Source organism: Oncorhynchus clarkii, chromosome 4 (genome assembly GCF_045791955.1).
Source record: "Oncorhynchus clarkii lewisi isolate Uvic-CL-2024 chromosome 4, UVic_Ocla_1.0, whole genome shotgun sequence".
In the NCBI taxonomy this organism is placed as follows: domain Eukaryota; kingdom Metazoa; phylum Chordata; class Actinopteri; order Salmoniformes; family Salmonidae; genus Oncorhynchus; species Oncorhynchus clarkii.
Window position 1 is genome coordinate 92,062,205 of NC_092150.1, and position 13,123 is coordinate 92,075,327.

At 49.0% G+C, this 13,123-nt stretch overlaps 1 protein-coding gene across 1 annotated transcript in view; it reads left to right on the forward strand.

Moving 5' to 3' along the window:
- The window catches only part of LOC139408082 (ensconsin-like), a 33,536-nt gene extending 32,867 nt beyond the window's left edge, over positions 1-669 (forward strand). Inside the window, exon 10 of the mRNA XM_071151897.1 lies at positions 544-669. Within this exon, the coding sequence (XP_071007998.1) occupies positions 544-669 (126 nt within the window). The remainder of the gene's footprint in view (positions 1-543) is intronic.
- The last annotated feature ends 12,454 nt before the right edge of the window (positions 670-13,123 follow it).

Sequence of the window (13,123 nt, forward strand, 5' to 3'; positions counted from 1 at the left end):
ACTGTTATTTATTTCATCTAATAGCTATGTTTAATTGTAACAATTTACTCATTAGGAATTTGGGGGCACCACAGAAGAGGTTGTTTAAAGAGTTACCATCTGCCAAATTAAACTCTAGAAGGTCTTTACCTATCACATCCATAAAACAGTCAACATATTAATCATAACATCATATCATCATTCTGAACAGTCGTAACCTCCTTGGATCTGCAAAAACCCCTGGCCGTACTCATGACTCACTACTACAGAAATTGGTTTAATCATTTATTTACTAGCTAACTAAATAATGACACAGAATAAACATGGAGAAAAGAGAGAGAGAATAAGGGACACTTATCGTGGATACATTCTATAAATATTCTTCCATTAATCATATACTTTGTACACGAACCGCCGCCCGTTTGGAGTAAAAAACATGAATGTATTTACGTGTGAAATGCCTTCGTTTGTCATTTATCTCTGTCGGAACCAAGCCTTCTCGGAAAGGGGTTTGGTTGGGCCTTCTCTTGGACTTGAGTGTAAGGCTCTGATTGTCCACAAGAGGTCACAATGTCCTTCTTCTTAGTTGTCCGAGGCTTCAATGCCTTGTTCTGTCATCTGGAGCAGAACTTAAAGATTGTGTTCCCTTCCATTGGTCCTCTGAAGACGGCCAATCAGCCGTGTCGATGATCCCCAGTGGGGTGATGAGAGCAGCGATGGTCTGAAGAGAGTAACAGGAAGGTCCTACTGGAATTAACTTTCCTAAATACCATACTCAGGACAGGCTAATCAGCTGTACCAGTGATTGTCTGAGGTGAGCTTCTCACTTCTTCCTCCTCGTGTTGGTGTTCAGGATTCGGACCACGATGGACATGAGCTGGTAATTTGTATTTTTTATAAATAAATAAAGTTACACTTTTTCCTGCTCCCAAGTGGCGCAGGGGTTTAAGGCACTGCATCTCAGTGCTAGAGGCGTCACTACAGACACCCTGGTTCGAATCCAGGCTGTATCACAACCGGCCGAGATTGGGTGCACAATTGGCCCAGCGTCGTCCGGGTTTGCCCTGGTGCCCTGTAAATAGGAATTTGTTCTTAACTGACTTCCCTAATTAAATAAAGGTTAAATAAATAAATAAAATATATATACTTTTTATTTTATTATGATGCTGATGAATGGCACGACAATGGGCCACAGGATCTCGTCTATAAAATACAATTGTGTTCATTGTCCGTAACTTATGCCTGCCCCATACCATAACCCCACCGCCACCATGGGGCACTTTGTTCACAATGTTGACATCAGTAAACCGCTCGCCCACACCACACCATACACGTCGTCTGTAGTTGTGAGGCCGGTTAGACGCCAAATTCTCTAAAACAACGTTGGAGGTGGCTTATGATAGATAAATGAACATTCAATCCTCTGGCAACAGCTTTAGTGAACATTCCTGCAGCATGCCAATTGCACGCTCCTTCAAAACTTGAGACGTCTGTGGCATTGTATTGTGTGACAAAACGGCACATTTTAGTGTGGCCTTTTATTTTCCCCAGCACAAGGTGAACCTGTGTAATGATCATGCTGTTTAATCAGCTTCTTGATATGCCACACCTGTCAGGTGGATGGATTATCTTGGCAAAGGAGAAATACTCACTAACAGGGATGGAAACAAATTGATTTAATTAGTTGGCAACTGAATTAATCAGGGGCAGGTAATCCACTTTGAGCTGGGAGGTGATGTTGGAACATTGCTGCTATAACATCCTCCACTCTTCTGGGAAGGCTTTCGACTAGATGTAGGAACATTGCTGCTATAACAGCCTCCACTCTTCTGGGAAGGCTTTCGACTAGATGTTGGAACATTGCTGCTATAACAGCCTCCACTCTTCTGGGAAGGCTTTCCACTAGATGTTGGAACATTGCTGCGGGGACTTGCTTCCATTCAGCCACAAGAGCATTAGTGAGGTCGAACACTGATGTTGGGCGATTAGGCCAGGCTCACAGTCGGTGAACCAATTCATCCCATGGGGTTGAGGTCAGGGCTCTTTCTGTGAAGGCCAGTCAAGTTCTTCCACACTGATCTAGATGAACAAATTCTGTATGTACCTCACTTTGTGCACGGGGGCATTGTCATTCTGAAACAGGAAAGGGCCGTCCCCAGACTGTTGCCACGAAGTTAGAAGCACAGAATGGTCTAGAATGTCATTGTATACTGTAGCGTTAAGAATTCCCTTCACTGGAACTAAGGGGCCCGAACCATGAAAAACAGCCCCAGACCATTATTCCTTCTCCACCAAACTTTACAGTTGGCACTATGCATTGGGGCAGGTAGCGTTCTCCTGGCATCTGCCAAACCCAGATCCGTCTGTCAGACTGCCAGATGGTGAAGCGTGATTCATCCCTCCAGAGAACACGTTTCCACTGCTCCAGAGTCCAATGGCAGTGAACTTTACTCCACTCCAGCCAACGCATGGCATTCTGGCGATCTTAGGCTTGTGTGCAGCTGCTCAGCCATGGAAACCCATTTCATGAAGCTCCCGATGAACAATTACTGTGCTGACGTTGCTTCCAGAGGCAGTTTGGAACTTGTTAGTGAGTGTTGCAAGTTGCAACCAAGGACAGATGATTTTTACACGCTACGGGCACTCGGCGGTCTCGTTCTGTGAGCTTGTGTGGCCTACCACTTCATGGCTGAGCCGTTGTTGCTCCTAGACGTTTCCACTTCCAAATAACAGCACTAGCAGGGCAGAAATTTGACAAACTGATTTGTTGGAAAGGTGGCATCCTATGACGGTGCCATGTTGAAAGTCACTGAGGTCTTCAGTATGGCCATTCTACTACCAATGTTTGTCAATGAAGATTGCATGGCTGGGTGCTCGATTTTTATACATCTGTCAGCAACGGGTGTGGCTGAAATAGCCGAATCCACTAATTTGAAGTGGTGTCCACATACATTTGTATATATAGTATAAATCACACGACCATGTGTGACAATAAAATGAAAAAATAAATGTACATGTTGAGGCGTTCACACGTTCAACAAGGTGTTAGTAAGGCGTTCCTTTGGTTAATTTATGGCCTTTATCACCCCTCACTCATTCGTGTGTGTGTCTGTGTTTGTGTGTATAAGGATAAAACTCGGGACTCAGTCAGAAAGTCTTGGAGCAACCTCTCCATGCCTCTGACCACGCCCCCTCTGACCACGCCCCCTCTGACCACACCCACTGCCAAAATGTCCCGGTCGCCACGGAAACAGCAGAGTAGAGTGACAGCTCCCTCGCCTGGCAGGTTGGTGGAAATAGCAGCTCATAGAGAACCTATAATTCTAATATCTCTCTAATACGCCACTAGACTAGACGACCTCATCTCTCTGTTACAGTTAGTGGGTCATAACCTAGCGCTCTGGATAAAAGCAGTGCACTATGTAGGGAATAGGGTGCCATTTCATCTCTCTCTCCTCTTTCACCCCCCCTCCCCCAGACCACCCCAGAGAGAGAAGCCGTCCCCTCGCCCCTCCACCCCCAAGCAGCTGTGGTCTTCCAGTGGAAGGGATGTGGGGAACCTCAGGCCCAGTAGGACGGTGCCAGAGGGCCTGTCCTTGTCTCTGATTGGACCGCAGGCAGCAGGAGGACCTGAGGGAGACCACGGGGGTCTGACACCCTCCCAGCCCCACCCTCAGACCCTTGGCCAATCCAGAGCCAGCCCAAGCACAGGCACAGTAGTACACACAGACACACACACAGCAGTAGACAGACAGACAGAACTATCCACACAGCAGTAGACAGACAGAACTAGCCACACAGCAGTAGACAGACAGACAGAACTAGCCACACAGCAGTAGACAGACAGAACTAGCCACACAGCAGTAGACAGACAGAACTAGCCACACAGCAGTAGACAGACAGAACTAGCCACACAGCAGTAGACAGACAGACAGAACTAGCCACACAGCAGTAGACAGACAGAACTAGCCACACAACAGTAGACAGACAGAACTAGCCACACAACAGTAGACAGACAGACAGAACTAGCCACACAGCAGTAGCCAGACAGACAGAACTAGCCACACAGCAGTAGCCAGACAGACAGAACTAGCCACACAGCAGTAGACAGACAGAACTAGCCACACAGCAGTAGCCAGACAGACAGAACTAGCCACACAGCAGTAGACAGACAGACAGAACTAGCCACACAGCAGTAGCCAGACAGACAGAACTAGCCACACAGCAGTAGCCAGACAGACAGAACTAGCCACACAGCAGTAGACAGACAGACATAACTAGCCACACAGCAGTAGACAGACAGACATAACTAGCCACACAGCAGTAGCCAGACAGACAGAACTAGCCACACAGCAGTAGACAGACAGACAGAACTAGCCACACAGCAGTAGCCAGACAGACAGAACTAGCCACACAGCAGTAGACAGACAGACAGAACTAGCCACACAGCAGTAGCCAGACAGACAGAACTAGCCACACAGCAGTAGCCAGACAGACAGAACTAGCCACACAGCAGTAGACAGACAGACAGAACTAGCCACACAGCAGTAGCCAGACAGACAGAACTAGCCACACAGCAGTAGCCAGACAGACAGAACTAGCCACACAGCAGTAGCCAGACAGACAGAACTAGCCACACAGCAGTAGCCAGACAGACAGAACTAGCCACACAGCAGTAGCCAGACAGACAGAACTAGCCACACAGCAGTAGCCAGACAGACAGAACTAGCCACACAGCAGTAGCCAGACAGACAGAACTAGCCACACAGCAGTAGCCAGACAGACAGAACTAGCCACACAGCAGTAGACAGACAGACAGAACTAGCCACACAGCAGTAGCCAGACAGACAGAACTAGCCACACAGCAGTAGACAGACAGACAGAACTAGCCACACAGCAGTAGCCAGACAGACAGAACTAGCCACACAGCAGTAGACAGACAGACAGAACTAGCCACACAGCAGTAGCCAGACAGACAGAACTAGCCACACAGCAGTAGCCAGACAGACAGAACTAGCCACACAGCAGTAGACAGACAGACAGAACTAGCCACACAGCAGTAGACAGACAGACAGAACTAGCCACACAGCAGTAGACAGACAGACAGAACTAGCCACACAGCAGTAGACAGACAGACAGAACTAGCCACACAGCAGTAGACAGACAGACAGAACTAGCCACACAGCAGTAGACAGACAGACAGAACTAGCCACACAGCAGTAGCCAGACAGACAGAACTAGCCACACAGCAGTAGACAGACAGAACTAGCCACACAGCAGTAGCCAGACAGACAGAACTAGCCACACAGCAGCACTGTTTTGTGTTATTGCTGCTACAACCTGAGGACAGTTAATCATTCTGCTTGTTTCAAACTGTTTTGTTGAATAGTCCACATCACAGCAATCGTATAGCCACGTGACAGGTGTGTGTGTGTGTTTATAGAGTGTGTGGGCAGTCCCACAGCCCAAAGGCCTACAGCTGTCACCACAGAGGCAGAGGAGGCAGTTCGAATCCTGGCAGAGAAACGCAGACAAGCCCGGGAACAGAGGGAGAGAGAGGAGGAACAGAGGGAGAGAGAGGAGGAACAGAGGGAGAGAGAGGAGGAACAGAGGGAGAGAGAGGAGGAACAGAGGGAGGCGGAGGAGAAGAGATGGAGGGAGGAAGACGAGAGACGAGAGGAGGAGGAGAGACAGCAGAAACAGGTCAGATAAATGGGAACACACGGAGTCGATGAATAGTTTTTATAGAATGAGAATTAATGTACATTTAGTGGCCTCCCTTTTCTCTCTCTGTCCCCCACCCTCTACCTCTCTCTCTCTCTCCCCCACCCTCTACCTCTCTCTCTCTCTCCCCCACCCTCTACCTCTCTCTCTCTGTCCCCCACCCTCTACCTCTCTCTCTCTCTCCCCCACCCTCTACCTCTCTCTCTCTCTCCCCCACCCTCTACCTCTCTCTCTCTCTCCCCCACCCTCTACCTCTCTCTCTCTGTCCCTCACCCTCTACCTCTCTCTCCCTCTCTCTCCCCCACCCTCTACCTCTCTCTCTCTCCCCCACCCTCTACCTCTCTCTCTCTCGCTCTCCCCCACCCTCTACCTCTCTCTCTCTCTCTCTCTCTCCCCCACCCTCTACCTCTCTCTCTCTCTGTCCCTCACCCTCTACCTCTCTCTCTCTCTCTCTCCCCCACCCTCTACCTCTCTCTCTCTCCCCCACCCTCTACCTCTCTCTCTCTCTCTCTCTCCCCACCCTCTACCTCTCTCTCCCTCTCTCTCCCCCACCCTCTACCTCTCTCCCTCTCTCTCCCCCACCCTCTACCTCTCTCTCTCTCTCCCCCACCCTCTACCTCTCTCTCTCTCTCCCCCACCCTCTACCTCTCTCTCCCCCCCCCCACCCTCTACCTCTCTCTCTCTCTCCCCCACCCTATACCTCTCTCTCTCTCCCCCACCCTCTACCTCTCTCTCTCTCTCTCCCCCACCCTCTACCTCTCTCTCTCTCTCTCCCCCACCCTCTACCTCTCTCTCTCTCTCTCCCCCACCCTCTACCTCTCTCTCTCTCTCTCCCCCACCCTCTACCTCTCTCTCTCTCTCTCCCCCACCCTCTACCTCTCTCTCTCTCTCTCCCCCACCCTCTACCTCTCTCTCTCTCCCTCTCTGTCCCCCACCTTCTACCTCTCTGTCCCCCACCCTCTACCTCTCTCTCCCCCACCCTCTACCTCTCTCTCTCTCTCCCCCACCCTCTACCTCTCTCTCTCTCTCTCTCCCCCACCCTCTACCTCTCTCTCTCCCCCACCCTCTACCTCTCTCTCTTTCTCTCTCTCTCCCCCACCCTCTACCTCTCTCTCGCTCCCCCACCCTCTACCCCTCTCTCCCTCTCTCCCCCACCCTCTACCTCTCTCTCCCCCACCCTCTACCTCTCTCTCCCCACCCTCTACCTCTCTCTCTCCCCCACCCTCTACCTCTCTCTCTCTCCCCCACCCTCTACCTCTCTCTCTCTCCCCCACCCTCTACCTCTCTCTCCCCCACCCTCTACCTCTCTCTCCCCCACCCTCTACCTCTCTCTCCCCCACCCTCTACCTCTCTCTCTCCCCCACCCTGTACCTCTCTCTCTCTCTCCCTCACCCTCTACCTCTCTCTCTCTCTCTCTCGCTCACCCTCTACCTCTCTCTCTCTCTCCCCCACCCTCTACCTCTCTCTCCCCCACCCTCTACCTTTCTTTCTCTCCCCCACCCTCTACCTCTATCTCTCTCTCTCCCCCCCACCCTCTACCTCTCTCTCTTTCTCTCTCTCTCCCCCACCCTCTACCTCTCTCTCTCCCCCACCCTCTACCCCTCTCTCCCTCTCTCCCCCACCCTCTACCTCTCTCTCCCCCACCCTCTACCTCTCTCTCCCCACCCTCTACCTCTCTCTCTCCCCCACCCTCTACCTCTCTCTCTCTCCCCCACCCTCTACCTCTCTCTCTCTCCCCCACCCTCTACCTCTCTCTCCCCCTACATCTCTCTCTCTCCCCCACCCTGTACCGCTCTCTCTCTCTCTCTCCCTCACCCTCTACCTCTCTCTCTCTCTCTCTCCCTCACCCTCTACCTCTCTCTCTCTCTCTCCCCCTCCCTCTCTCTCTCTCTCCCTCACCCTCTACCTCTCTCTCTCTCTCCCTCACCCTCTACCTCTCTCTCTCCCCCACCCTCTACCTCTCTCTCTCTCTCTCCCCCACCCTCTACCTCTCTCTCTCTCTCTCCCTCACCCTCTACCTCTCTCTCTCTCCCTCACCCTCTACCTTTCTCTCCCCCTCCCTCTCTCTCCCCCCTCTCTGTCTCTCTCTCTCTGTGTTGTCAGAGAGAGGAGGAGTGTCGTAAGAAGGAGGAGGCAGAGCGAGTGAGGACGGAGAGAGAGAAACACTTTGAGAAAGAGGAGGCTGAACGAATGCAGAGGAAGAAGGTAACACACTCCTATCCTCAGGGTTCTCTTATCTTACAATACACTCCTATCCTCAGGGTTCTCTCTTATCTTACAATACACTCCTATCCTCAGGGTTCTCTCTTATCTTACAATACACTCCTATCCTCAGGGTTCTCTCTTATCTTACAATACACTCCTATCCTCAGGGTTCTCTCTTATCTTACAATACACTCCTATCCTCAGGGTTCTCTCTTATCTTACAATACACTCCTATCCTCAGGGTTCTCTATTATCTCTTATCTTACAATACACTCCTATCCTCAGGGTTCTCTTATATTACAATACACTCCTATCCTCAGGGTTCTCTATTATCTCTTATCTTACAATACACTCCTATCCTCAGGGTTCTCTTATATTACAATACACTCCTATCCTCAGGGTTCTCTATTATCTCTTATATTACAATACACTCCTATCCTCAGGGTTCTCTATTATCTCTTATCTTACAATACACTCCTATCCTCAGGGTTCTCTTATATTACAATACACTCCTATCCTCAGGGTTCTCTATTATCTCTTATCTTACAATACACTCCTATCCTCAGGGTTCTCTTATATTACAAAACACTCCTATCCTCAGGGTTCTCTATTATCTCTTATCTTACAATACACTCCTATCCTCAGGGTTCTCTATTATCTCTTATCTTACAATACACTCCTATCCTCAGGGTTCTCTTATCTCTTATCTTACAATACACTCCTATCCTCGGGGTTCTCTCTGATCTCTTATATTACAATACACTCTTATCCTCAGGGTTCTCTTATCTCTTATATTACAATACACTCTTATCCTCAGGGTTCTCTCTTATCTCTTATATTACAATACACTCCTTCCATGTGATCTGAATAGAAGTTAGGTTGTGTCCTGTGTCCTGTGTGTAATGTTCTCTCCTATCATCTCCTAGCGTCTGGAGGATATCATGAGGAGGACCCGTCGCTCTGACCTCGTGGAGAAGGTCAGCTCACACGTGGGTTAGGAAATAGAACAGGATACACTACTACTAAATGACTAGATAGGGCCTCTGCTTTACTTTACAATGAATCATATGACTGATAGGGCCTCTGCTTTACAATAAATCATATGACTGATAGGGCCTCTGCTTTACAATGAATCATATGACTGATAGGGCCTCTGCTTTACAATGAATCATATGACTGATAGGGCCTCTGTTTTACAATGAATCATATGACTGATAGGGCCTCTGCTTTGCAATGAATCATATGACTGATAGGGCCTCTGCTTTACAATGAATCATATGACTGATAGGGCCTCTGCTTTACAATGAATCATATGACTGATAGGGCCTCTGCTTTACAATGAATCAAATGACCTCTCTCTCTCTCTCTCTCTGTCTGTCTGTCTGTCTGTCTGTCTGTCTGTCTGTCTGTCTGTCTGTCTGTCTGTCTGTCTCCAGAAAACACCTCGCAAGAATGGAGCTGACCCAGGTAACAGTGGTCTGTCTCCCTCTACCTCTCTTTCCTCCCAGTGGTCAGTCTCCCTCTACCTCTCTGTTCCTCCCAGTGGTCAGTCTCCCTCTACCTCTCTGTTCCTCCCAGTGGTCAGTCTACCTCTCTGTTCCTCCCAGTGGTCAGTCTCCCTCTACCTCTCTGTTCCTCCCAGTGGTCAGTCTCCCTCTACCTCTGTTCCTCCCAGTGGTCAGTCTCCCTCTACCTCTCTGTTCCTCCCAGTGGTCAGTCTCCCTCTACCTCTCCATCCTCCCAGTGGTCAGTCTCCCTATACCTCTCCGTCCTCCCAGTGGTCAGTCTCTCTCTACCTCTCCGTCCTCCCAGTGGTCAGTCTCTCTCTACCTCTCCGTCCTCCCAGTGGTCAGTCTCGCTCTACCTCTCTTTCCTCCCAGTGGTCAGTCTCCCTATACCTCTCTGTCCTCCCAGTGGTCAGTCTCCCTCTACCTCTCTGTCCTCCCAGTGGTCAGTCTCCCTCTACCTCTCTGTCCTCCCAGTGGTCAGTCTCTCTCTACCTCTCTGTCCTCCCAGTGGTCAGTCTCCCGCTACCTCTCTTTCCTCCCAGTGGTCAGTCTCTCTCTACCTCTCTGTCCTCCCAGTGGTCAGTCTCCCTCTACCTCTCCGTCCTCCCAGTGGTCAGTCTCCCTCTACCTCTCCGTCCTCCCAGTGGTCAGTCTCCCTCTACCTCTCTGTTCCTCCCAGTGGTCAGTCTCCCTCTACCTCTCTGTTCCTCCCAGTGGTCAGTCTCCCTCTACCTCTCTGTTCCTCCCAGTGGTCAGTCTCCCTCTACCTCTCTGTCCTCCCAGTGGTCAGTCTCCCTCTACCTCTCTGTCCTCCCAGTCGTCCTGTGTCCAGGATTTCCAGTTGAAGTCGGAAGTTTACATACACTTATGTTGGAGTCATTAAAACTCGTTTTTCAACCACTCCACAAATGTCTTGTTAACAAACTATAGTTTTGGCAAGTTGGTTAGGACATCTACTTTGTGCTTGACACAAGTCATTTTTCCAACAATTGTTTCCAGACAGATTATTTAACTTATAATTCACTGTATCACAATTCCAGTGGGTCAGAAGTTTAGATACACTAAGTTGACTGTGCCTTTAAACAGCTTGGAAAATTCCAGAAAATGATGTCATGGCTTTAGAATCTTCTGATAGGCTAATTGACATCATTTGAGTCAATTGGAGGTGGACCTGTGGATGTATTTCAAGGCCTACCTTCAAACTCAGTGCCTCTTTGCTTGACATCATTGGAAACTCAAAAGAAATCAGCCAAGACCTCAGGAAAATATTGTAGACATCCACAAGTCTGGTTCATCCTTGGGAGCAATTTCCAAACACCTGAAGGTACCACGTTCATCTGTACAAACAATAGTACGCAAGTATAAACACCATGGGACCACGCAGCCGTCATACCGCTCAGGAAGGAGACACGTTCTGTCTCCTAGAGATGAACGTACTTTGGTGCAAAAAGTGCAAATCAAACCCAGAACAACAGCAAAGGACCTTGTGAAGATGGAGGAAACGGGTACAAAAGTATCTATCGCCACAGTAAAACGAGTCCTATATCGACATAACCTGAAAGGCCGCTCAGCAAATAAGAAGCCACTGCTCCAAAACCGCCATAAAAAAGCCAGACTACAGTTTGCAACTGCACATGGGGACAAATATCGTACTTTTTGGACAAATGTCCTCTGGTCTGATGAAACAAAAATAGAACTGTTTGGCCATAATGACCATCGTTCTGTTTGGAGGAAAAAGGGGGAGGCTTGCAAGCCGAAGAACACCATCCCAACCGTGAAGCACGGGGGTGGTAGCATCATGTTGTGGGGGTGGCAGCATCATGTTGTGGGGGTGGCAGCATCATGTTGTGGGGGTGGCAGCATCATGTTGTGGGGGTGGCAGCATCATGTTGTGGGGGTGGCAGCATCATGTTTTGGGGGTGGTAGCATCATGTTGTGGGGGTGGTAGCATCATGTTGTGGGGGTGGTAGCATCATGTTGTGGGGGTGGTAGCATCATGTTGTGGGGGTGGTAGCATCATGTTGTGGGGGTGGTAGCATCATGTTGTGGGGGTGGTAGCATCATGTTGTGGGGGTGGTAGCATCATGGTAGCATCATAACTTATTGTGGGAAGCTTGTGGAAGGCTACCCAAAACGTTTGACCCAAGTTAAACAATTTAAAGGCAATGCTACCAAATACTAATTGAGTGTATGTAAACTTCTGACCCACTGGGAATGTGATGAAATAAATAAAATCTGAAATAAATCATTCTCTCTACTATCATTCTGACATTTCACATTCTTAAAATAAAGTGGTGATCCTAACTGACCTAAGACCTAATTTTTACTAGGATTAAATGTCAGGAATTGTGAAAAACTGAGTTTAAATGTATTTGGCTAAGATGTATGTAAACCTCCGACTTCTACTGTATGTATATATCACACACACAGAGTATGTGGTCACCCCTTCAACTTAGTGAATTCTATTTCAGCCACACCCGTTGCTGACAGGTGTATAAAATCGAGCACACCGACATGCAATCTCCATAGACAAACATTGTCAGTAGAATTGTCTTACTGAAGAGCTCAGTGACTTTCAACGTGGCACCGTCATAGGATGCCACTTTTCCAACAAGTCAGTTTGTTAAATTTCTGCCCTGCTAGAGTTCCCCCCCAGATCTGCCGAGTGCTGAAACACGTAGCGGGTAAACATCATCTGTCCTCGGTTACAACCCTCACTACCGAGTTACAAACTGCCTCTGGAAGCAACGTCAGCACAATAACACAATAATTGTTCATCAGGAGCTTCATGAAATGGGTTTCCATGGCTGAGCAGCTGCACACAAGCCTAAGATCACCAAAATGCCAAGCGTTGGCTGGTGTGGTGTAAAGTTCACTGCCATTGGACTCTGGAGCAGTGGAAACGTGTTCTCTGGAGTGATGAATCACACTTCACCATCTGGCAGTCTGACGGAAGAATCTGGGTTTGGCAGATGCCAGGAGAAAGCTACCTGCCCTAATGCATAGTGCTAACTGTAAAGTTTGGTGGAGGATGAATCATGGTCTGGGGCTGTTTTTCATGGTTCGGGCCCCTTACTTCCAGTGAAGAGAAATCTTAACGCTACAGTATACAATGACATTCTAGACGATTCTGTGCTTCCAACTTTGTGGCAACAGTTTGGGGGAAGGCCCTTTCCTGTTTCAGCATGACAATGCCCCATTGCACAAAGCAAGGTCCCTACATAAATGATTCGTCGAGATCAGTGTGGAAGAACTTGACTGGCCTGCACAAAGCCCTGACCTCAACCCCATCGAACACCTTTGGGATTAATTGGAAACGGCAACTGTGAGCCTGAAGGTCTAATCGCCAAACATCAGTGTTCGACCTCACTAATGCTCTTGTGGCTGAATGGAAGCAAGTCCCTGCAGCAATGTTCCAACATCTAGTGGAAAGCCTTCCCAGAAGAGTGGAGGCTGTTATAGCAGCAATGATCCAACATCTAGTGGAAAGCCTTCCCAGAAGAGTGGAGGCTGTTATAGCAGTAATGTTCCAACATCTAGTGGAAAGCCTTCCCAGAAGAGTGGAGGCTGTTATAGCAGCAATGTTCCTACATCTAGTGGAAAGCCTTCCCAGAAGAGTGGAGGCTGTTATAGCAGCAATGTTCCAACATCTAGTGGAAAGCCTTCCCAGAAGAGTGGAGGCTGTTATAGCAGCAATGTTCCAACAT